At 49.0% G+C, this 24652-nt stretch overlaps 1 protein-coding gene across 4 annotated transcripts in view; it reads right to left on the bottom strand.

The window, feature by feature from the left end:
* Nucleotides 1-21635, bottom strand: part of ASAP3 (ArfGAP with SH3 domain, ankyrin repeat and PH domain 3) — a 54838-nt gene extending 33203 nt beyond the window's left edge. For all 4 annotated transcript variants that reach the window (XM_015130814.3, XM_077970237.1, XM_015130818.3 and 1 more), the window contains exon 1: nucleotides 21439-21635. In XM_015130814.3, the coding sequence (XP_014986300.3) occupies nucleotides 21439-21567 (129 nt within the window). In that variant the 5' untranslated portion in view covers nucleotides 21568-21635. The remainder of the gene's footprint in view (nucleotides 1-21438) is intronic.
* Between the last annotated feature and the right edge of the window lie 3017 nt (nucleotides 21636-24652).

Here is a 24652-nt window from a genome sequence, read left to right as displayed (position 1 = left end):
GGTCAGGAGATCGAGACCATCCTGACTAACACGGTGAAACCCCGTCTCTACTAAAAATACAAAAAATTAGCCAGGTGTGGTGGCGGGCACCTATAGTCCCAGCTACTCAGGAGGCTGAGGCAGGAGAATGGCGTGAACCCAGGAGGCGGAGCTTGCAGTGAGCTGAGATCACACCACTGCACTCCAGCCTGGGCGACACAGCGAGATTCTGCCTCAAAAAAAAAAAAAAAAAAAAAAAAAAAAAAAAGAAAAGAAAAAAAGAAAAAGCCATTATAAGCAGACACTTATCATGCAATGTGATGAGCGCTATGATGGAAGGTTCCTGGGAGTCCAGGGAAAACAGAGCCATGTCTGCTTTGAAGGAATGGGGAAGGCTTCCCTTAAGCTGTGATGCTTAACTCTGGCCCCTGGACAGGCAGAAAAGAGACTAAAGAGACTGCACTGTGAGGTAGAGGGGAGGGCACGCTTGGTATAAATGGTAGGACTACCAGGAAGGCTTGCTCTGGGAAGAATGAGCAAGGAAAGGAACATAGTTCCTCCATTCATTCATTCATTTCAACAAGCATTTCTTGGTGACTGTTTCAGCCAGGCATGGTGCCAGATGGTGGGGACACATAAGACACGGCCCCTTCCTTCAAGAGACCCACAGACTTCAGAACATGTAAGTGCCCAAAGGGAGCATGAAAAGGGAAAAGTTCTAATGACTCCTTTCTCAAGAAAATATCTGAAAATCATTCACACTGGGGTATAAATGACTGATAACATCTATCCCGTGGTGTAATGGGGCTCAAAGATTTAAGCTAAAGAAATGCAGGGGTTTTTTTTAATCCACTCATCTGCACACCAATAAAAAAATTTAGTTTTAAGGAGACAATTCTGATAGTAGCCTGGGGAAAGGAAGATATTGTGGGGAAAGGCAGAGAGGTTTCCAGAGTGCTGTGATGAGTCAGTAGCTAAGATTCTAGCCCCAGCCTCTCCAAAATTATCTCCTTGGGTGATATTAGCCCAGTTAGTTTTCTAAACTTCCTCTCTTTAAAACATTTTTTTTTTTTTTTTTTTTTTTTGAGATGGAATCTCGCCCTATCACCCAGGCTGGAGTGCAATGGTGCAATCTCGGCTCACTGCAACCTCCACCTCCCGCCAACACGCCCGGCTAATTTTTTGTATCTTTAATAGAGATGGGGTTTCACCATGTTGGCCAGGCTGGTCTCAAACTCCTGAACTCGTGATCCGCTGGCCTCGGCCTCCCAAAGTGCTGGGATTACAGGTGGAAAAAATCCATTCTCTGCTTAACTCACAGAATTACTGTGAGGCTTAATGAGATCACAAACATGGCAGCATGTGGCAAGGCTTGAGGCATTTGGAAAACATGAGCATGGTTCTTACTGTGGTTTGTTTTCTGCCTCTGTATGAGATCAGCCCTCATTCCCCATGAAACTGGAGAGATTAAGGAAAAGCCGGGTGTGGTGGCTCCCTCCTATCATCCCAGCACTTTGGGAGGCCAAGGTGAGAGGATTGCTTGAGCCCAGGAGTTCAAGACCAGCCTCGGTAACAAAGTGAGACCCCATCTATACCAAAAAAAAAAAAAATTTTTTTTTTTCGAGACAGAGTCTCTCTCGCCTAGGTTGGAGTGCAGTGGTGTGATCTCGGCTCACTGCAACCTCTGCTTCCCAGGTTCAAGCGATTCTCCTGCCTCAGCCTCCTAAGTAGTTGGGACTATAGGCGCCCACCACCATGCCTGGCTAATTTTTGTATTTTTAGTAGAGATAGGGTTTCACCATGTTGGCCAGGCTAGTCTCGAACTCCTGACCTCAAGTGATCCTCCTGCCTTGGCCTCCCAAAGTGCTGGGATTACAGGCATGAGCCACTGCACCCGACCATCTACAAAAAATTAAAAAAGAAAAAAATTAGCCAAGTGCTGTGACACACACCTGTAGTCCCAGCTATTTGGGAGGCTAAGGTGGGAGGATGCCTTGAGTCCAGGAATTCGAGGTTGCAGAAAGCTATAATCATGCCACTGCACTCCAGCCTGAGTGACAGAATGAGACACTGTCTTAAAAAAAAAAAAAAAGAAATCAGCCTCTAGGTTCAGGTGGGCCCATTTAATCCCTATAGTCAGCGATTCTCAAGGTGGGGGCCCTCAACCAGCAGCAGCATCACCCAGGAACTTGTTAGATAAGCAAATTCTCCAGCTGAATCAGAAAATCTGTGGGTGAGGTCCAGCAATCTGTAGTTTAACAAGCCCTCCAGGTGATTCTAATGCATGCTAAAGTTTGGGCATTTACTGTTCTAATTCTCTTCAGAGATGCAGTACATCATCATTGCTAAAAAGTATGGGGCTGTCCCCAAACTACCTGGATTTGAATTCCAGCTCCACCAGGTACCTGAGGTGACCGCTCAGTCCCTCAATTTCCCCATTCACAAAATGAAGATGATAATATTGCCTACCACATAAGGTTGTTGGGGAGATTAAGTAAATTCTATAGGTAAAGTGCTTAGAATACTGTCTACTGTTTGATAACTAAAAATGTCATCTACTTCAAAATTAAATTGAATTTGGTTTAGGAATTTCTCAAGTTTCATTGAATTAATTAAACATATCTCCCCACACTCCCAACTCCATGTTGATCCTCATCAGCAAGCTGTGAAGAACCACAGGTGGAGAGGGACCACAGCAGACCTCCACTACCAGGCAGGGGGAGTGCAAGCAGTATGTCCCAAGTGCCTGCTCTGTGCAGCCTCATTACTTGTCACTATCCTGGCCACTCTTTGAGGAAGGCATTGCCATTCCCATTTTAAAGATGAAGCTGTCAGGGGGAGGAACATGTCCAAGTCACATAGTGATGAACAGTGGTAGAGCTGTAACTTTTTTTTTTCTTTCTTTTTTTTTTTTTGAGACAGAGTCTTACTCTGTCACCCAGGCTAGAGTGCAGACACATGATCTCAGTCACTGCCATCTCTGCCTCCTGGGTTCAAGCAAGCCTCCTGCCTCAGCCTTCTGAGTAGCTGGGATTACAGGCATGTGCCATCATGCCCAGCTAATTTTTGTATTTTTAGTAGAGACAGGGTTTCACCATCTTGGCCAGGCTGATCTCAAACTCCTGACCTCAGGTGTTCCACCTGCCTTGGCCTCCCAAAATGCTGGGATTATAGGTGTGAGCCACCGCACCTGGCCCAGAGTTATAATTTAAACCCAGGACTAGCCAAATCCAGGGCCAATGTTCTTTCCCCATCTCCAAGCTGCCCCACAAAGGTTAGGGGGCACAGCTTCTTTGATCCTGCGACTGGATCTGCCTTCAAACCTAAATCCCAATTCCACTACTATACCATATTCCCTCACCATTCCCTCAGTCTTAGGAGAGGGAGAAGGCGGGGCACAGAGGGAGATCTGTCCAAGGAAAACAAAGTTGACAGCAATGGTGAGGCCCCGAATACAAACACTCTAAAGGATATCCTACTGAAAAGAAAACGAATTTGTTCAGGCTGGCCTCAGAGAGGATTCCCAGGACTGAGAGGTGGGAGTTAGGGAGACAGAAACAGATTTCAGCTCAAACAGGGGACATTCCTAAGGAAGAAGAGGCCACCCCTGAAGGGAGTGAGCTCCCTGTCACTTGAAGTATTCAAATACTTTAGGTGCTACAGAGTGATTCAGACACTGGATTTTGGATTAGAATGGACAGCTATTTAGATTTCATTCAAAGCTAAGAGTCAATGGATCCATGCAAGAGCCTGGCAGGCACTGGGCAAAGGTGGCTAAAACACGTCTGAGTGTAAGAGACACGTCTGAGCTTGGAAAGCCCACTGGAGTCCTCTGGGAAGCCTACCCTGGCTGGCCCTAGACAAGGCCTAAATTCCAGCTGCTGGCACTGCCCTTTGTGTCCCCTACCCTGATCCCAACACACACACACACACACACACACACACACACACACACACCATGCTCTGGCTCCCTGGTTTGTGTTCTCTGCAGGCAAAAGACCACAGATGGCAGCACTAGGCCATGCCCAGCTGCCCTGCCTAGAAGGGCCTTCTGCATGCCCCCCTCCTGGGTCAGGATTCATCAATAGGACCCATTCTTCATTCCCATGGTTTATCAGAGCCAGCTGTGGTTACCAAGGCAACTCAGCCAAGGGGGCAGAGCTGCTAGAGCTAAGGCCTTGAGAGATACAGATTACATTTCACCATTAGACATTCATTCCTTTGGACAATTATAATACAGTGCATAGGCATCACTTCTGTGTCATCCCATGACCATTACAGCCATTATGATTATGATTATTATTATTACTATTATTTTGAGATGAATTGAGATGAAATCTCACTCTGCAGCCCAGGCTGGAGTGTATTGGCATGATCTCAGTTCACTGCAACCTCCACCTCCCAAGTTCAAGCGATTATCCTGCCTCAGCCTCCAGAGTAGCTGGGATTACAGGCATGCATGCACCACTGCACCTGGCTAAGTTTTTGTAGTAGAAATGGGGGTTTCACCATGTTGGCCAGGCTGGTCTTGAACTCTCAACCTCAGGTAATCCATCTGCCTCAGCCTCCAAAGTGGTAGGTCTACAGGTGTGAGCCACCTCACCCGGCCCATTACAGTCATTATTATTATTGTTATTATTATTATTGAGATGGAGTCTCACTCTGTCTGTCACCCAGGCTAGAGTGCAGTAGCACAATCTCAGCTCACTGCAAGCTCCGCCTCCCATGTTCACACCATTCTCCTCTCCTCCCGAGTAGCTGGGACTACAGGCGCCCGCCACCACGCCTGGCTAATTTTTTCATATTTGTAGTAGAGATGGGTGTTTCACCGTGTCAGCCAGGATGGTCTCGATCTCCTGACCTCATGATCTGCCCGGCTCGGCCTCCCAAAGTACTGGGATTACAGGTGTGAGCCACCACGCCCGGCCCATTACAGCTGTTATTAATCGATCACAGTATTTTCCCCACTGACTGTGGGTTTGGTTCATCATTCTGTTAAGATATGACAGTAGCTCCTACCAATTAAACTAGAGTTGGTACAGGAAGTGAAAAACATTTTCTATCTTTGCTTTGGACTATGGTGTTGTTCCTTAAGAGGAAAGTCACAGAATATTAGAGATTATCTAACATTACCTCCTCATTTTATAGACTGCAAAATAAAGGCTCAGGTGAGTTTCTTGCCCCAGGTTTCACTAGAAATGCAAACAAACTAAGGAACAAATACAAACTAGGCCGGTGTGGGGGCTCACGTCTGTAATCCCAGCACTTTGGGAGGCAGAGGCAGGTGGATCACAAGGTCAGGAGTTCAAGACCACCCTGGCCAAGATGGTGAAACTCCGTCTCTATTGAAAATACAAAAAAAAAAAATTAGCCGGGTGTGGTGGGAGGCGCCTGTAGTCCCGGCTACTCAGGAGGCTGAGGCAGAGAATTGCTTGAACCCAGGAGGCGGAGGTTGCAGTGAGCCGAGATCACACCACTGCACTCCAGCCTGGGTGACAGAGCGAAACTCCGTTTCAAAAAAAAAAAAAAAAAGGAAAAAAAAGGCAAACTAAAACTTGTATCAAGCTTTGCAGTTTGTAAGGGAGTTTGACACCCACCATTTAACACACACAGCATCTTAACAGGGCAGTCATCGTTTTTGTTCCCATCTGGCTGATGAGTCAGTGAGGCACAGAACAGTGAAAATCATTGCCTGAACTCACACAGCCAAAACGTGGACCTGGGAACTAAACTGTTAAGACTCTAATTCCCTTGTTCATTTCCAGGCAATGGACCCAGACCCTGGAGGTCCACGGTGTTACTAGCAGGACCCTCTGAAGCTACACTTATCATGAGCACTACCAACGAGTATAAAAATGTTTCATGGCCGGGCGCGGTGGCTCAAGCCTGTAATCCCAGCACTTTGGGAGGCCGAGACGGGCAGATCACGAGGTCAGGAGATCGAGACCATCCTGGCTAACACGGTGAAACCCCGTCTCTACTAAAAAATACAAAAAACTAGCCGGGCGAGGTGGCAGGCGCCTGTAGTCCCAGCTACTCGGGAGGCTGAGGCAGGAGAATGGCGTAAACCTGGAAGGCGGAGCTTGCAGTGAGCCAAGACTGTGCCAATGCACTCCAGCCTGGGCGACAGAGCGAGACTCCGTCTCAAAAACAAACAAAAAAAAAGTTTCACAAATTAGTCTGACCACATTCCAAATATGTGCAACTCTATGATCAATAAGACACAGAACTCTTTAAAAGCATTCCTGAATTCATGGTAGCTTTATGTTCTTTCCCGTATTTTTCAATCAATCAATACTAACAGTATAAGTGATATGGGAAGATCAATGAAACTCCAACGCTAAAAAGGAGTTTTCCTGTGAGGTGGCTGAATCCTGGCTCTTTGGTCTTTGACTCCAATGTCCACAAAGATGATTAAATTATATGTACTACATATTAAGCATGATCCTAAAAATACAATGTTTGGTCGGGCGTGGTGGCTCACGCCTGTAATCCCAGCACTTTGGGAGGCCGGGGCAGGCAGATCACAAGGTCAGGAGTTTGAGACTATCCTTGCCAACATGGTGAAACCCCGTCTCTACTAAAAATACAAAAATTAGCCGGGTGTGGTGGCTTATGCCTGTAGTCCCAGCTACTCGGGAGGCTGAGGCAGGAGAATCGCTTGAACCCAGGAAGTGGAGCTTGCAGTGAGCCAAGGTCACACCACTGCACTCCAGCCTGGGAGACAGAGTAAGACTCCATTTCAAAAAAAAAAAAATTACAATATCTTAATGAACAAACCAAGTTACACTTAAAGTATTTAATAAAATGATAAATAAAGTACAAAAAAAACCCCCAAAAACCCAGGGCTTCTCACTTTCAGATCCAATTACTAATTTACAGAAAATGCAGGTCAGGTGTGGTGTGGTGGCTCCTGCCTGTAATCCCAGCACTTTGGGGGGCCTAAGTGGGTGGATTGCTTGAGCCCACAAGTTTGAGACAAGCCTGGGCAACACGGCGAAACCCCGTCTCTACAAAAAATACAAAACAATTTGCCAGGCGTGGTGGCGGGAGCCTGTAGTCCCAGCTACTCGGGAGGCTGAGGCAGGAGAATGGTGTGAACCCGGGAAGCGGAGCTTGCAATGAGCTGAGATCAGGCCACTGCACTCCAGCCTGGGCGAGAGAGCGAGACTCCATCTCAAAAAAAAAAAAAAAAAAGCGCAGAGAACTCTGCCTCCAGAGCCCTTTCTTGCTATCACACTAAAGCAAACTACGAGCTAAATCCTCTCTCTCTGAGCCCCAGTTATCTCTGTAAGGATTGCTGTGAAAACAAATTGAGATAATGTTTTCTCTAATGGTGGACGCCAGTCATCTTTAGAGGAGCCGCAGAAACACTCTGTGAAAACAGCCTTCTACTGCATATAGAACAAGGCCATGAGACCAAAAGCCCTGAACTGGAAAGTGCTGAATTTTAGGGTTGTCTCTGCCATTAAGCCCTCTGTGTGCCTCTGAGCAAGTTCCTTCCTCCTTCTATGCCTCAGTTTCCTCATCTGTCCAATTTTGAGCTAACAGACATGAGCTCTAAATCCCCTTCCAGGCCAAAGCGCTGGGACACAGTTGAGGTCAGTCATACCCTACAAGGCTGCTCCAACCTCAGCCGCCAGCAGGAGCGAGCAAAAGACTCCAAATGGTTTTCCTCTGGATCAGCCCCCACTCCCAGCACCTGAGAGTCCAGGCTGGGGCAGAAGGAGGTGCCAGAGGAGGGCAGTGCTCTTCCCAGCTATCCCTCTGCCTCATCCATGCAAAGGTGGCCCTTGGCCCTGCTTGCCACCCCACAGCCGCTGTGGTGGCTACACGGCCAGGCCTGGGAGCCAGGACCCAGAGCCAGCCCCAGCCCTGCCCCTGTCCCACAGTGTGACCTGGCCAGTCTCCTTCCCACCCTGAGCCTCTGACTCCTCTTCTGGAATGAAGGGTTTGGGTGGTGACAAGGAAGGCTCCTGTCTGCTCTGACATTTATTATTTCAGGATCCTTTGGCCTCTTGCTGTTTTCCTTCCTGCACTGCTGGAGCCCGTGACTGGCCGTGCGCCCCTTGGTCAGGCCTCTGCAGACGTCTTCCTAGCCTGGGCACTTGTCCAGCCTCCCCAGCTCAGCCTTACAGGCTGCTCCTTGTGGGGTGGTGGGAAGCAGGGAGGAAGAGGGGTTGCAGGAAGGGAGCCACACCCTCAATATATGCTGAGGCCTCTGCAAACCCCAAGTTTCCTGGCTGGGATTGTCCTCAGGAGATTGCTTGGCGGTGATGAGCTAAGAGAACAAGAACTTTGCTGGACTAACCGCCAAAGGTTTCTACCCGACCCCTGGCCCCAAGCCCTGAATTCCACCCAACCCTGGGGAAGAACCTGGCCTGCCCTCTTGGACAGAGCAACAAACGGTACTTCCCACCTTCTGGGTTCCCTTTTTGGCCAGGATTAATCCCTCCCTGCCCCCCACTTGGACTTGCTATCCATCACTGATCCCTTAAAACCAGCCCTATCGAACTCTTGGCAATTTCCTAAATATGCCAAACTGTTTCCAGTCATCAGACCTTTGCTCATGCTGCTCCCTCTGCCCCATTCTGTCTAGTAAACACTTCATCTTTCCCGACTCAACTTACAGGTCACCCCCCCACCACAACAGAACTGATCCTGCCTGCCTTTATTCCATCCTGTGCCCACTACAGGCTTTCATTAGGGCATCCAGGCCCTTATTTGCCATACATGTCTGATCTCTATGGGGCTGAAAACTCCAGAAAGGCAGGGAATGGCTCATTTACCTTTGTATCTGCAGCACTCAACACAGGCTCAGGATATGGGTGTTAATAAGCACGTGTGGAATGAATGAATGAATGATTAAATGTATGAATACTTATTAGCAAGGCCCAATGGCAATACAGAAAACAGAGCAAGGGTTAAGGACTCCAGCTTTCAAGTCGTACTGTCCTAAAGTCCAAATTCTGGTTCCAGTCCTCTTAGCTGTGTGACATGAGGCAAGTGACACAGCTTCTCTGACAGATGTTCCCCATCTGTCAAATGGCATAATAACAGCATCTATCTAATCAGACTGAACTCAGTCAGGCATTTAAGCACATGGCCCAGCATATGACACACAGAAAGGGCTTCACGGTAGCTATTCCTGCCCAGCAGACACCTTCTATGTAGCCAAATAACTGGAAGGCCCTGTGTTATGATGTGTTAATATCTGAAAAATGCTTACAACACTGCCCGGTGTGTTTATTATTCCTATTTTTATTGCTTTTTAACACAACCCAGACAACATGGATGAACCCTGAAAACATTATGCAACTGAAAGAGATCAGACACAAAAGGCCACATGTAGTAGGATTTCATTCACGTGAACTGTCCAGAATAGGTAAAGCCATAGAGGTGGAAAGTTGCCGGGGGCTGGGTGAAAGGGAGTGGAGAGTAACTACTAATCAATACAGGGTTTCTTTTTGGGGTGATGGAAATGTTCTGGAATTACATAGTGGTGATGACTGCACAATACTGTGACTATACTTAAGGCCACTGAATTGTACATTTTAAAATGGTTGAGTTTTCTGTTATGTGAATTTTATCTGAATGAGAAGAAATCTCCCTAGAAGCAACCTAAGGGATTGTAGGGTGCAGCCAGGACTGAGAACTGCTAGGTGGCCTCTCAGCAAACATTTTGTTTTGTTTTTGTAGAGACAGGGTCTTTCTTTGTTGCCCAGGGTGGTCTCAAACTCCTGGCTTCAAGTGATCCTCCCACCTTGGCCTCCCACAGTGCTGGGATTACAGGTATGAGCCACTGCACTGGCCTCAGCAAATGTTTGACAAAGAAATGAACAGAAGGCAGAGAGCAAAGGGCAGAGCTGAGGGAAGACCCTGCCTTGTCCAAAATCAGGCTCAGCTGTTCATTCCCCAACACCTCCAAGGTATACAAGGTTTCCCTTTTTGCTCTGGTGCCAGGACCGCACAGATAATCTCAACACTCACTCATGGTAATTACCTCATCCCTATTGCAATTACTTTCCTCCTTTCTCTGTATGTTTCCTGATCTCTTTAACTACCCTGTGTGCAGGTGTACTTGTGTTTACAGTAAGAGGGAATTTTTAAAAATTACTAAGTACCTGTTAGGTGCTAGGCATATGCTTGCTAGATTTTTTATGTGTTATTCCATCAAACAAACCCATAAGACAGTTATCATCATCCCTAATTCACAGATCAGAAAACCAAGATTCAGAAAGGTTAAGTCGTTTGGCCAAAGTCACATAGCCAATAGGAATTGAAACCCAAGTCTGTCTGACTTTAGTTACTGGACTCTCGCCACAGACCTCAGCCACATCCCTGTAAGCTACAGGCTGTCAATCAGCTTTTCACTGGCAGAGTCCTCCCACCGAGAAGGGGACCTTGTCTGGATCTCTCCATGCCCTCAGAGCCTGCCTTTGTACACCACAGGCGTTGAGTAAATATGGCTTAATGGATTACCAACCTTCAGTGGGCATGCAATAGCTCACCACAATAGTTTTCACCCCGACTGCCCATCAGTTACCTGGGAACTTCTGAACTGCACACTTGCCCAGGCCTCGCCCTTGGGAGATTCTGATTCAGTGGGTCTGGGTGTAGCCCGCGGCAGCTGGGATTCTTAAAAGCTCTTTCAAGGTCTAAAACCAGTCAAGTGAGAGAACCTTCAGCAGCTGTTCCCAGCTCAGCCTCCCATGCCCTCTAAAGCACCTCCTGTGACGTTGGTGAGGTGGAATCACAGTTTTCCCAGGGCCCTGCCCTAGAGTCACAGAAGCCACTCACTGTGCCCCTGTGGGTCTCACTCCCTCATCTGCCCTGGGCCCAAGTTCTAGGTCCATCAAAGGGACTCTCTAGCAGCATCTTGTCTGCGAATGATATGATCAAGTCGCCTTCAGGGAAAGCATGTTCCTTCTGCTCTGACCTAAAGTTACAGTTTCTGCCTCCAGATCTGCCTGAGTCATCTGTCTCCTTGCACCTCAGTGACCAGAAACAGCTGAACACTAGGCAAGGAAGTGAGTACAAAAAAAGACAAATTTGGGGAGAGAAGGAGACTTTGAGAGACAGGCTCAAGGCTGACAACTCTGGGAAGACCCTTGGCCCCCTGTGCAGAGGCTGTTGGTAGGGAGGAGGCTGGCTCAGTGGAGTTGGGTCCCCAGTCCATCCTAGAAAACCCTGTTGATCCCAGGGCCCTAGCCACACCCTATGTCTCTGCTTCCCTTCTCGGGAGAACTTCTCATCTGCCCCCTCCTCAAATCAGTCCAGGCTGGTGTGGAGGCGAAAATGGCATTAAATCTGCTCTTTTTTCTTTTTCTTTCTTTCTTTTTTTTTTTTGAGATGGAGTCTTGTTGTGTCTGCAGTGGCACGATCTCGGCTCACTGCAACATCCATCTCCCGGGTTCAAGCAATTCTCCTGCCTCAGCCTCCTGAGTAGCTGGGATTACAGGTGCCCGCCACCATGCCTGGCTAATTTTTGTATTTTTAATAGAGATGGGGTTTTGCCATGTTGGCCAGGTTGGTCTCGAACTCCTGACCTCAGGTGATCCACCCACCTCAGCCCTCCAAAGTGTTGGGATTACAGGCGTGAGCCATAAATCTGCTCTTAAGTTTCCCAATGACCTCCATGTCGCCAAAACCAGAGGCTGTGTCTCTGTCATTGTCTTATTTTACCTCTGGGCATCTGGACAGCATCTAACAGAGTCGAGCACCCCTTCTCCTCAGAACACTTCTCTCCTGGCTTCTGAGGCACAGCACTGTCTTATTTCCTTCCTTCCCCACTGGCAGCCTGTTCTTGGTCTCCTTTATTAATTCCTCTTCCTATCCCAATCTCTTGATACTGAGGGTCCCCAGAGCTTGGGCCTGGGCCTTCTTCACTCCTCTCTCTAGGTGATCTTGTCCATTCCACAGCTTTATTTATTTTTTATTTTTTTATTTTTTTGAGACACAGTCTTGCCCTTTCATCCCGGCTGGAGTGCAGTGGCGCAATCTTGGCTCACTGCAACCTCCACCTCCCAGGTTCAAGTGATTCTCCTACCTCAGCCTCTGAGTAGCTGGGATTACAGGTGCGCGCCACCACACCCGGCTAATTTTTTGCATTTTTAGTGGACGGGGTTTCGCCATGTTGGCCAGGCTGGTCTCAAACTCCTGACCTCAAGTGATCCCCCTGCCTCAGCCTCCCAAAGTGCTGGGATTACGGGTGTGGGCCACCACGCCCAGCCCCCACAGTTTTAAGTACTAGTTCAAGCAATGGATGCAAATGTGATTCAGGCAGCACCTGCATGGGAATTTCCAGGGTGCTGGTTTAAATGCAGATTCCCAGACAGTCCCACAAGCTGGCAAACCTGCTGTCAAGTACATCCGTCATTGTGTGCCAGTCTGGCAGCTGACCTCCTTCTTATGTCTGGGGACTTCCTCGCTGCACAAGTCTTGGCAGAGTTCACCTCCTATGAAAGCTGAAAACAACAAATTCTTGCTTTTCCAGCCTCCCTTACACCTAAGCTCAACCAATCAGAAGCCCTCATTACAGTTTGAATCAGGAGCACAGTGGAAGATCCATTCCAATGCTGGTGGCAACAGCAGCAATGGTGCCTAGTGTCCAGGGGACAGTGACACAGCAATGGCATTTAGTGTGTGGCAGCAGTGTCCTGCCAAACTGGCTCGGTGGCATGATTTTGGCTGAGATCCTGCCTGCTGCCCAGCCCCAGTTTTCCAACTTCCCAGAAATTCTGTGAGCTACTGAACATTCCCTTTCAGTGCAGCCCTTTTCTGCTTAAATCAGCTCAGGATGGTTTCTCTTGCTTGCCATAAAAAGCCTAAGATACCTCCACTGAATCATACTCTCTGGGAATGATGCCAGGTGATTCTGACACAGATGCAAGTTTGAAACCCACTGTCTCGATGCTGACAGCTCTCAAATGTGTATCTCCAGCCTGCTCCTTTGAATTCCAAACTCACATATTGCCTTCTTGACATCTCCACTTGGATGTCTCAAGACCTATAAGGATATACAGATAGAATTATTGGCCAGGCGCAAGTGGCTCGTGCTTGTAACCCTAACACTTTGGGAGGCCAAGGCAGGAGGATCACTTAAGCCCAAGAGTTTGAGACCAGCGTAAGCAACACAGTGAGACCTCATCTTTACCAAAAGAAAAAACAAATTAGCATGGATGTGGTGGCATGTGCCTATGGAAGCGGGAGGATTGCTTAAGCCCAGGAATTCAAGGCTGTGGTGAGCTATGATTGCACCACTGCATTCCAGCCTAGGCAAAAGAAGGAGACCCTGTCTCTAAAACACAAAAAATTTTTTAAAAAATAGAATTCTTGTTTTCTCCCAAACCTGTTCCCCTGCCAGATTTCCCCTTCTCGGTATATGGCACCCTTCCATCAGAAATTTAAGGCTGGGCACGGTGGCTCACACTTGTAATCCCAGCACTTTGAGAGGCTGAGGCGGGCGGATCATTTGAGGTCAGGAGTTTGAGATCAGCCTGGCCAACATGGTGAAACCCCGTCTCTATTAAAAATACAAAAATTAGCTGGGTGTGGTGGCGGGCACCTGTAGTCCCAGCTACTTGGGAGGCTGAGGCAGGAAAATCACTTGAACCCCGGAGGTGGAGGTTGCAGTAAGCCAAGATGGTGCCACTGGACTCCAGCCTGGGCAACAGAGTAAGACTCCATCCCAATCAAACAAAAAAAAAAAGAAAAGAAAAAGGAAAAAAAGAAATGTGGGACCCAGTCTTGAGCACTGCCCACATGTACTACATCAACAAATCTTGACTGCTTATAAAACACTTCTACAATCTGTGCTCTTCTCTCCTCCTCCACCAACCACAACCCTATCCACACCACCATCATCTCTTCCCTAAATAACTGCATGGCCTCCTTGGGTCCTCTCCTGGCCCTTCCAATCTAGTCTCCACACAACAACTGATACGATCTTTCTAAAATATAAACTGGATTATGTTGCTTGCCTGTATATGAAATAAAACTTAAACTCGCTACCAGGGCCATCAAACTTGAATATGACCTCGCCACCGCCACCCGAACTCAGCCAGTGCCACCCTTCCCTTTGCCCACCTCAGTGCTTTTGCCCCTTGGGCCCCCTTTCAGGGTCACATATATTTCAGCTTCTTTACTGCCTCAGGACCTTTGCCAGACGTCCCCTCCATCTGGAGCACCCCCATACCATTATTCTCTACGAATGCTCCTTTTTAGTTTTTTTTCCTTTCATTTGTTATTCAACCAATATTTTCTGAAAACACACTATGGTTCTATGGTAAATACTAGGGACACAAGAGTGAGATTAGTTTATATCCTCATAGAAGTCAAAATCTATTGACAAATCAGATCTTAATAAAATAATTTTTTGCGGGGGGGACAGAGTCTTGCTCTGCTACCCAGGCTGGAGTGCAATGGTGCGATCATTTGAACTACCTCCCGGGTTCGAGCAATTCTTGTGTCTCAGCCACCTGAGTAGCTGGGATTACAGGCACATGCCACCACACCCGGCTAATTTTTGTACTTTTAGTAGAGACGGGGTTTCACCATGTTGGCCAGGTTGGTCTCGAACTCCTGACCTCAGGTGATCCACCTGCCTTGGGGAGGCTGAGGCAGCAGAATCACTTGAACCCGGGAGATGGAGGTTGCAGTGAGCCGAGATCGCGCCACCGCACTCCAGCCTGGGTGACAGAGCGAGACTCCGTCTCAAAAAAACAAAAAAAAAGAAGGTAAAACTGATGATCCTTGGTGATGAGGGGCACAAGTGTGGAGGTGAGAGGTCATACCACTCATTGTGAAAAGAATGCTGGAAGGGAGCCTGGAGGAAAGTCAGAAGTGTGGTCAAGTATGCAGTGGCACATGAGGATCTGGGCTACAGGTACAAATGTGTGAGTCACCTGGAGATGAGAGGTAACTAAGGCCACATGTGTGGACGAGATTCCCTGAAGAGATGAGGACCCGGAACAAACCTCAAGGAAGGCCTTGACAAGGAGGATGAGTCTTCGTGCCACTTAGTACAATGAGCAATTTCTGACTTATTTGTTCTTTTTGTTTGTTTTGTTTTGTTTTGGAGACAGGATCTTGCTCTATCGCCCAGGCTAGAGTGCAGTGGCACCATCAGAGTTCACTGCAGCCTCAACCTCCTGTGCTCCAGTGATCCTCTCACCTTGGCCTCCCAAAGTGCTGGCATTACAGCCATAAGCCACTGCACCTGGCTGTGACTTGTTTGCCTGCTTCCTGTCAGGCTTTGCCAGAAGACTGTAAGGTCCACAGGGCAGGGACTGTATCTCTTTAACCGAGCGATGCATCTGCCCAGTGCCTCACACAGGGCCTGGCATGGAGCAGGCAGGGCCAACCTCATCCATTCCTTGAGCAACATGATTGGGTCCACTTGTCCCCACTGCCCAACAAAAAGTCAGAATGCTCAACTGGCATTCAAGACCCTCCAAGTCTTGCTGCACCCCCTTAGCATTCTAATCTCATCTTTTAAATCTTTTAAACCCCTATACCTGGCTGGGCGCAGTGGCTCATGCCTATAATCCCAGCACTTTGGGAAGCAGAGGCAGGTGGATCACCTGAGGTCAGGAGTTCGAGACTAGCCTGGCCAACATGGCAAAACCCCTCTCTACTGAAAGTACAAAAATTAGCCAGGCATGGTGGCAAGTGCCTGTAATCCCAGTTACTCGGGAGGCTGAGGCAGGAAAATCCTTGAATCCCAGCTTGAACCCGGGAGGTGGAGGTTGCAGTGAGCCCAGATTGTGCCATTGCACTCCAGCCTGGATGACAAGAGTGAAATTCTGTCTTTTTTTTTTTTTTTTTTTGAAATTCTGTCTTAAAAAAAAAAAAAAAAAAAAAAAAACTCCAGCCGGGTAGTGGCTCACGCCTGTAATCCCAGCACTTTGGGCGGCCGAGGTGAGCGAATCACAAGGTCAGGAGAACAAGACCATCCTGGCTAACACGGTGAACCCCTGTCTCTACTAAAAATACAAAAAATTATCCGAGCGTGGTGGTGGGCACCTGTAGTCCCAGCTACTCGGGAAGCTGAGGCAGAAGAATGGTGTGAACCCGGGAGACGGAGCTTGCAGTGAGCTGAGATCACACCACCGCACTCCAGCCTGCGTGACAGAGCGAGACTCCGTCTCGAAAAAATAAAAATAAAAATAAAAATAAAAAATAAAAACACTCCTGTACCTGAGTTTTCTAAACGGGTTCTTCTATACCTGAGCGTATGCATAAATGATCTAAACCAGGGAGGCACAGAACAGGATGGGCAAGGCACCTCCCCCTGGAACCTGGACTGTGTGAAACAAAGAGGACTCGCCATAGATACTTCTGAGGGGACTTTCCAGGCTGCGCCCCTCTTCTCTGAGAAGTGCCCCCTCCCACACCGTAGGTCTCAATGGCCATGTTTACCCTGCCTGTCACTTTCCCTCCATGACCTCTGGTGATGAAACCAGGGGTGGAGACCCAGCTACTGGAACCAATCCAGAAGCTGGGCCGGGCTGTCAACCTTTGCCAGGAACTTGGAAGTGGGACATGAGACTGGCTCAATCTTGTGTCCGGTTACCTTTAGACACTGGCCCAGTGAGGTCACGTGAGCATGGGGGCTGTGCTTTGGGGCCTGTGTGATGATGAATGAGCAAAAGCACTGATCAGATGTGCAGAGAGAAGCAGAGGCAGGAAAGAACAAGAATGATGAAGCAGCTGCCTTAGTTCCTGACAACTTCCCAGCCTCCAGTTCCAGGCCCTGGAGAGGTGTACTTTTACCTCTCGCTCTTCAGTCCCATTAGGCACATCTAATTCTTTAAAGCCAATTTCCCTCAATCTTCTTGCCTGATGATCAAAAAACAAACAAACAAATTTCCCTCCAACAGAAACAAGCTTGACAGGGTTTATGTTTCTTGCAAACAATCTCTAAGATTACACAATTTTAACACTAAAATACATATTACAAAGCAAACTGTAAAATTCACAAGAATATTAAAAATTAAGAAGGAAATCCTTTCTAAAACAAGATTCAAAAAAGCAAAAGTCACAAAGGAAAAGAAAAATATGACTCCAAAACAATTTAAACTGTGCATTATAAGACCTGATACCAGTTTAGGTAAACATTCCCCCAGCCACTCCCATTCCCCTACCGATAATATATTTTCCATGAGAACATACATTGGGAAGCATGTACATTTCCATAGCAATTACCTCTGGGGAGAATATAGGGATTGAGATAGTTGTTCATAGGCCTTGTCTGTTACGTTTTAAATTTCTTATTAAAAATTATGCCCTGGCCGAGCATGATGGCTCACGCCTGTAATCCTAACATTTTCAGAGGCCGAGGTGGACAGATCGCTTGAGCCCAGGAGTTCAAGACCAGCCAGGCAACGTGCTGAAACCCCATTCCTACAAAAAATACAAAAATTAACCAGGCACACCAGGTGTGGTGGCTCACGCCTGTAATCCTAGCACTTTGGGAGGCTGAGGCGGGTAGATCATGAGGTCAGGAGATTGAGACCATCCTGGCTAACACAATGAAACCTCGTCTCTACAATAAAAAAAAAAAAAATACACACAAAAAATTAACCGGACATGGTGGCATGTGCCTGTAGTCCCAGCTACTCGGGAGACTGAGGCAGGAGAATCACTTGAACCCAGGAGGCGGAGGTTGCAGTGAGCCAAGATTGCGCCATTGCACTCCAGCCTGGGCTACACAGTGAAACTCCGTCTCAAAAAAAAAAAAAAAAAATTAACCAGGCACCTGTAATCCTAGCTACTCAGGAGGCTGAGGTGGGAAAATCACCTGAGCCCGGGAGGCTAAGGCTGTGATAAGTCATGATTGTGCCACTGCACTCCAGCCTGGGTGACAGAGCAAGACCCTGTCTCAAAAAATAAAATAATAATAAATTGTGCTGCTTGTCAAATTAAAATTTTATTTTAAAATTTCAAAAAATATATACAAAACAAGCCTTTGAAGACCTCCTATTTGTGGCAGACTGCTTCATCTGACACCTACTCAGGGGGCGGGTGTGTGTCCACTAGCAGTTTGAGGCACACAATATAGTATGAATTGTTAGCTCTGGTCAAAATGGCTTACTTGGTTCCCAATATGCACTCTTCCCACCAGTCTCTGAAATCACCCCCTTGTCCTCTCCGCTAAATGGGGTTCATCTATCCTTCCACCTAGAAGTATCACCTCCTCCAGGAACTTCTCCCACATTGCACGAGTCCTTACTGCTCTCCCCCTCTCCTGCTCTACTTGCCTCTTATGGCATTCACTGTACCCTTCTCTGGGGACTCAGGACAAACTCGTGGGGTTCTTACTGATCTCCCTGTAACAGGCTTCTGCTTCTCCCTAGTCAGTCAGCACATCAAAGCAGCATCTTTATGTCCTTAGCGTCCTTTATGTCCGTCGAGATGGCACAGAGAGCTGGCCAGAGCCCAGGCAGAGCACAGCAGAGTCAGAGAGATCCACTATGTGACACAGGGCAGCTGCCTTCACTGCCCTAGGCCCGGTTTCACCTGTTGTTGTGAATATCAATGACATCATGGGCATAAAGGGGCCCAAGACAGGAAGAGGCTGGTTGACGTAATGACTATCTTAACATACTCCCTCACAGTTGCCTGCTGTTTCATAATTTAACACAAAAAACTTTAACAACCCAGTAAGGTAAGCAGGGAGTGATTAAGAGATCCATTTTAAGGATAAAATAACGAGGTTCACAGAAGTTACACAGGGAGGACAGACAGATGGACTTTAAAAGGCAAGAGAACAGGACCAGGGGTAAAACACGTGTGTAGAAATGCTAACTTTCCCACTATCCAGCTGCAGGAGCTTGGACAAGTCTCTTGGCCTCTCTGGACTTCAGTTTCTCCATCTTATCTGAGAGACTTTCTAGCTGGTCTCTATCTTGAAAGGGTCCCTCAACCCTGACATTCTAGTTTCCTGTGATCTGCCCAGGGTCCTTCCCAGGAGGACTGTACAAAAGGGCTGCAAGTCCCAGGACAGGGTCCCTAGTTACTCCCAGGAAACCAGCCAGAACTGGAAGACTTGACTTAAGAATCAGTTGCATTTTGATTCGGTCAAGTAGAGCTTCAAGCCTGGGGGTGGGTTAGTCATGCCCAGAACTGGGGGAAAAAATTGCAGCATCAAACTACATGTAAACACAATGTAATCGCAAAATATAAATGCAAATGCAAAACCAAACAGGAAACCTCAGGGAAGTCTAATCCAAAGGTCAGACTCTAACTTTTGGGGCCCTGAAATGCTGAAGAGAAAAGCTGTGTTTGGGGGCCACAAGGCTTTTTGTTGGAACCTCTGCATGCACCAAACCAAAAATCTGAAGGCAAAGGAGTATGGGTTTTGTCTTGCCTGAACTGGGGCAAAGCTGAGCCCTGAACAGAGCCTGCTGCGGCCTCTAGACCCATTCTAAGGGCCCCTCCCCAACACACAGTGCTTACACTTACACTTACATAAATGGGCATTTCTGTCCATGGATAAGGTTCATATTGGAGCCCCTTCTCCTGCTCTTAAGATTCTAATGAACAACCTGGGCAGAAGGATGAACAATGAAACCCCTAAGAATGCAGACGGCACTGAGCTCTTCTGAGTCGTGAAATGTAAGGCTATGAAGACAAACCTCAGGAAGCTCTCCAAAGGATGGGCTGGACAGCAGTGTTTCCCTGTGAGCCCCACAGTAAAATATAACCCACATCCACAGGCAGTGGACTCCAAGCTACTGGCTCTGCCCAAGGAAGGAAGCCAAAGCTGACCGGCTGCTTATTTTAATAAACATGTACTCCTACTATGTGCAAAGTAGTAGGCTAGGCTCCGTGAGACAAATGAGACAAGGCTAGGCTCTGTGAGACAAATGAAGACAAAAGAGACCCAATCACTGTCTAAAGAGATCTGCCAATTAAACTGATAATAATCATTCCATTTATCAAGAAGCACGGGCCAGCGCAGTGGCTCACGCCTATAATCCTAACACTTTGAACGGCCAAGGCGGATAGATTGCCTGAGCTCAGGAGTTCAAGAACAGCCTGACCAACATGGTGAAACCCTGGCTCTACTAAAAATACAAATATTAGCCGGGTGTGGTGGCGGGCCCCTGTAATTCCAGCCGCTTGGGAGGCTGAGGAATGAAAACTGCTTGAACCCTGGAGGCAGAGATTGCAGTCAGCCGAGATCGCACCACTGCACTCCAGCCTGAGAGATGGAGCGAGACTCTGTCTCTAAAAAGAAAGATGCATGCTTTATATGCATTGTCTCATGTGAGGTACACATTATTACCCCCATTCCACAGATGACAGAACAGGTCACATGCCCACGTTCACCCAAATGGCAAACTGCAGAGCCAGCATCTGAAAAAAGGTCTGCCTTCCCCAAAGTCGATGCTCCTTCCACAATCCTCTATCACCCTTACAAAGTGGTACAACCAGACTCTGAGATGGAGGGCCAGCCTGCCAAGAGAGAAGAGAAGGAGAGATTTCCCGACACTGGTGCAGGGTGTTATGAACTACTGAGCTTTGTATCTGCCCCACAATGGGTGCCTAGTACACTTAGGGTGAAGGGTGGAAGAGTTGCTGAGGTCCAAAATGCCACCCAAATTCAGGACATCCTTTGGACGCGGAGCTGTAAAAATTCAGGGCATCGGTTGGATGGGGAGCTGTAAAAACACATTATCCTTTGGATGGGGAGCTGTAAAAACACATTATTCTCCGTTGGACCAAGGCCACGGGGTGTCTGTCCTAGAATATTCCTTGCAGAGGAGCTGGGGAAAGTTGCGGCAGGTTCGGAGAAGAGGAATGGAAGGAACTCCGAAGCGCATGGGAATGGGGTGGGGCAGCCTGCAAGGCCGAAAGAAAAGGCCTGGGACGCTTTGCTGGGAAAGACAAAGAGGAGAGGGGAGGGGAGAGGAGACGATAAACTTGCCAACAGCCAGTCCAAGGTGAACCCCGGCTCCTGGCGCCTTCCCATCCGCATTCATTCCACAAACGCGGGCCAAATCTCCGAACCAGCCGCAAGGGGGAGAGGGCCTCCTTGCAGCCCGGGGAAAGAAAGTTCAGGACTGAGGCGGGAAGCCTGCTTCTCAGAAGAGGAGTGACTCGGGGGTCACACTTGTGGGGCTCCGAAGATGAAAACGCAAACTGCGGCTGGAAGGCGCTAGGCAAACACATATGTGATGAGGTGGTCACGCGGGGCACTTGGGGTACGTCCCCCGACCTGTGGAGTCTGTCATCGAAGTGACCTCGAGGCCCCCCAAAACGGTCCCTTGGACCTCTCCCCGCCTCGACGGTAAGGACGCAGCTGTTGGAGATGCGCTCTGTCCTCCCAGACCTAGGGAGGGGGCAGGTTTCGGGGCGCGGTGAAGGGCCGTCGCAGCTTGGGGCACGTCTGTGGAGGTCAAAGCCAGGCCCGGCGCCGACCCCCGACCCCCCCCGCCTCGGCCCCCTTACCTCCTCCCGCGCCAGCGCCGCCCCCCGGCACCGGGGCATCTTGGCGGCGAAGGTAGCGGCCCCAGCCGGGGAGCTGAGGTCTTCCGCGGTGACGGCCAGGAACTCGGCGACGCTGAACTGCTCAGGCATGGCGGGCGCGGGCGTGGGGCTGCCGGAGCGGGGCGCGGGGGGCACTGCGCTGCTCCGCGCTCAGCCGGCCTCACTGCCTGCCGGGGGCGCCGTCCCGGCCTCCGCAGGCCCCGCCCCTCCGCAGGCCCCGCCCCCGCCCCTCCAGCCGCTCTCCGATCCTCAGCTGGGACGGCCCCGCCCCCGGCCCTTCGCCGGCCTCCACGGCCACAGTCCGGGCCCCGGCCCCAGTCCCCGCCCCGCGCCGCCTCAGGCCGCACCCCCGGGCCCTCGCCAGCCCCCTCGGCCCCGCCCCCAGCCCCTCACGGCGTCAGACCCCGCCCCCTGGCTCGATGCCCCGCCCCTGGCCTCAGTCGAAACTCCTCCGCCTTCCCCCATTCCTGCCCCTCCACGGCACAGTCTCCTTTCATCCGCTCTAGGTCTTCCAAATCCTCCTCCCTCGCACCGCCCAGGCTGCCCCATCTCCGCGCCCAGTCTTAGAGCCCCCTGCCTCTTCCTCCCTCCTCTGCTGATCCGTTCCGAGTTCCCCATGACCTCGCCCCTTGGGCCCTATCCAAACCCACCCTCCCCTCTTCTCTCCCCAGCCCCGCCCAATCTCCTTGCCTCGCTCCGCCCCGAATCGCCCCACCCCTCCCTTGCTGCTTACGTCCAGCTCTCAGCCTAAGCTCTGCAAGCATCCAGGGATTCCCTCCTGATAACCCCCGCCGCCCCGGGGATGTGTGGCTCGGGGCGTGTGACTTGGGGAAAATTACTTCTCTTCTCGAAACCTCAGTTTCCGTATCTGTACAATGGGAAGCTTGATGCCTGCTTGCTTGTGATGTTGCGAAGAACCGAACACGTGCGTGTACCAGTTCCCTCTTACCAGACCATCGATCACACCCTCGCCTTTACTCTTCCTGCTCCTGCCTTTCGCTCCTTAACCTGGCTCACCATCCTTTGGGGCGGATGACGGATGGGGTTCAGGTTAGAAATCCACTTAGGTTTAGTTTTGAAGCCTGAGGTCCTCTGGGGGAAAGTTATCCAAGTAAAAAACTAGGAAAGCACCGCGGCAAGGAACATTGGTTTTGAAGTCAGAGGAACCTAGATTCCAATCTTGGTTACTTTGGATAAATTACCTGCTTCTCTAAGCCTGAATTTCCCCCTCTTAAAATGGCCTCATGGTATTTTACCCCACAGGGCGGCGATTTAGAGAATCTTTTCTTTTCTCGCACAGAAAAGGAAAGAAAAAAAAAGAAAAAACCCGGAAAGATATGCACTAAAATGTTACCTGAAGACATTATGAGTAATTTGTTTTCTTTTGGTGAATCTGTATATCCTAACTTTTATACAATGACCATATACTACTGTGTAATAGAATTAAAAGTTGACGGGCGCAGTGGCTCACTCCTGTAATCTTAGCACTTTGGGAAGCCGAGGTGAGTGGATCGTTCAGGAGGAGTTCAAGGTCAGCCTGAGCAACATGGCGAAACCTTGTCTCTACAAAATATACAAAAATTAGCCCTGCTGCGTGGTGGCTCTTGCCTGTAGTCCCAGCTACTTGGTGGGCTGAGGCAGGAAAAATGACTTTAACCTGGGAGGTCAAGGAGGCAGTGAGCTGAGATTGTGCCATTGCACTCTAGCCTGGGTGACAAAGTGAGACCCTGTCTGAAAGAAAGAAAGAAAGAAAGAAAGAAAGAAAGAAAGAAAGAAAGAAAGAAAGAATTAAAAGTTGAAAAAAATGTGTACCATCTGATAGAGAAGACAACTATTCCAACAGTTCCTTTCAAGGTCAACTCTTGAAACCAAACAGGCACTTTTCTTGTTATTTATTTTTAGAGACGAGGTCTCAATCTGTCGCCCAGGCTGAAGTACAATGCAATGATCATAGCTCACAGCAGCCTCAAACTCCTGGACTCAGGCACTTTTCTTGCTTGACTTCTAGGAGCACCTGACAATGTTAACCACTCCCTTCTCCTTGAAACCCCCTTGCCCCTGAATCCTAGGAGAACTATTTTACTTGGTGGCCCTCCTTCCTCTGGCTGCTCCAAGAGCCCTTTCTGAGATGCGCTTCCTCCGCAGGAATCCTAAATGCTGGAGTCCTTGGGAGCTCTCTGCTAAATCCTCTGCATGTCTCACCCTGTCAGCCTTCCTGGATTTCCTCATCCAAGCCCAATGGTAATGTTGATGTCTTCTGTACTAGTTTCCTGTTGCTGCTATAACAAATCACCACTAACTTCCTTCAGCCTCCCAAGTAGCTGGGATTACAGGCATGTGCCACCACACTCAGCTAATTTTTGTATTTTTTAGTAGAGACGGGGTTTTGCCATGTTGGTCAGGCTGGTCTCAAACTCCTGACCTCAGGTGATCCCCCCACCTCGGCCTCCCAAAGTGCTGGGATTACAGACATGAGCCACCGCACCTGGCCACATTTTTTCTTTTACATTTCTGGAGGTCACAAGTCTGAAATGACTTTCACTGGGCTAAAACCAAGGTATCAGCGGGGCTGTACTCCCTCTGGATGCTATAAGGGAGCATCTGTTTTCTTGCTTTTCCAGCTTTAAGAGCTGTATTTTTTGCATTCTTTGGCTTACGGCACCTTCCACCTTCAAGGACAGCAGTATCTTCAAGCATCTTACTTGCCTTCTTTCCTGTGGTCAAATTTCTCCCAGCCTCCCCACCCCTCTTCTTTTTCTTTTTTGAGACGGAGTTTCACTCTTGTTGGTGCCCAGGCTAAAGTGCAATGGTGCGATCTCAACTCACCACAACCTCCGCCTCCCGGGTTCAAGCGATTCTCCTGCCTCAGCCTCCAGAGTAGCTGGGATTACAGGCATGCGCCACTACACCCGGCTAATTTTGTATGTTTAGTAGAGATGGGGTTTCTCAGTGTTGGTCAGGCTGGTCTCGAACTCCTGACCTCAGGAGATCCGCCCGCCTCGGCCTCCCAAAGTTCTGGGATTACAGGCATGAGCCACAGCGCCCGGCCCCCTCTTTTTTTATTTTTTTTTCTTTTGAGACAGGGTCTTGTTCTGTCACTCCAAGCAGTGGAGTAATCACATCTCACTGAAGTCTCAACCTCCTGGGCTTTTGCGATCCTCCCACCTCAGCCTCC

Source organism: Macaca mulatta, chromosome 1 (genome assembly GCF_049350105.2).
Source record: "Macaca mulatta isolate MMU2019108-1 chromosome 1, T2T-MMU8v2.0, whole genome shotgun sequence".
NCBI classification, from domain to species: domain Eukaryota; kingdom Metazoa; phylum Chordata; class Mammalia; order Primates; family Cercopithecidae; genus Macaca; species Macaca mulatta.
Note: the sequence above shows the minus strand (reverse complement) of the source record. Positions and strands in the feature narration are given on the sequence as shown.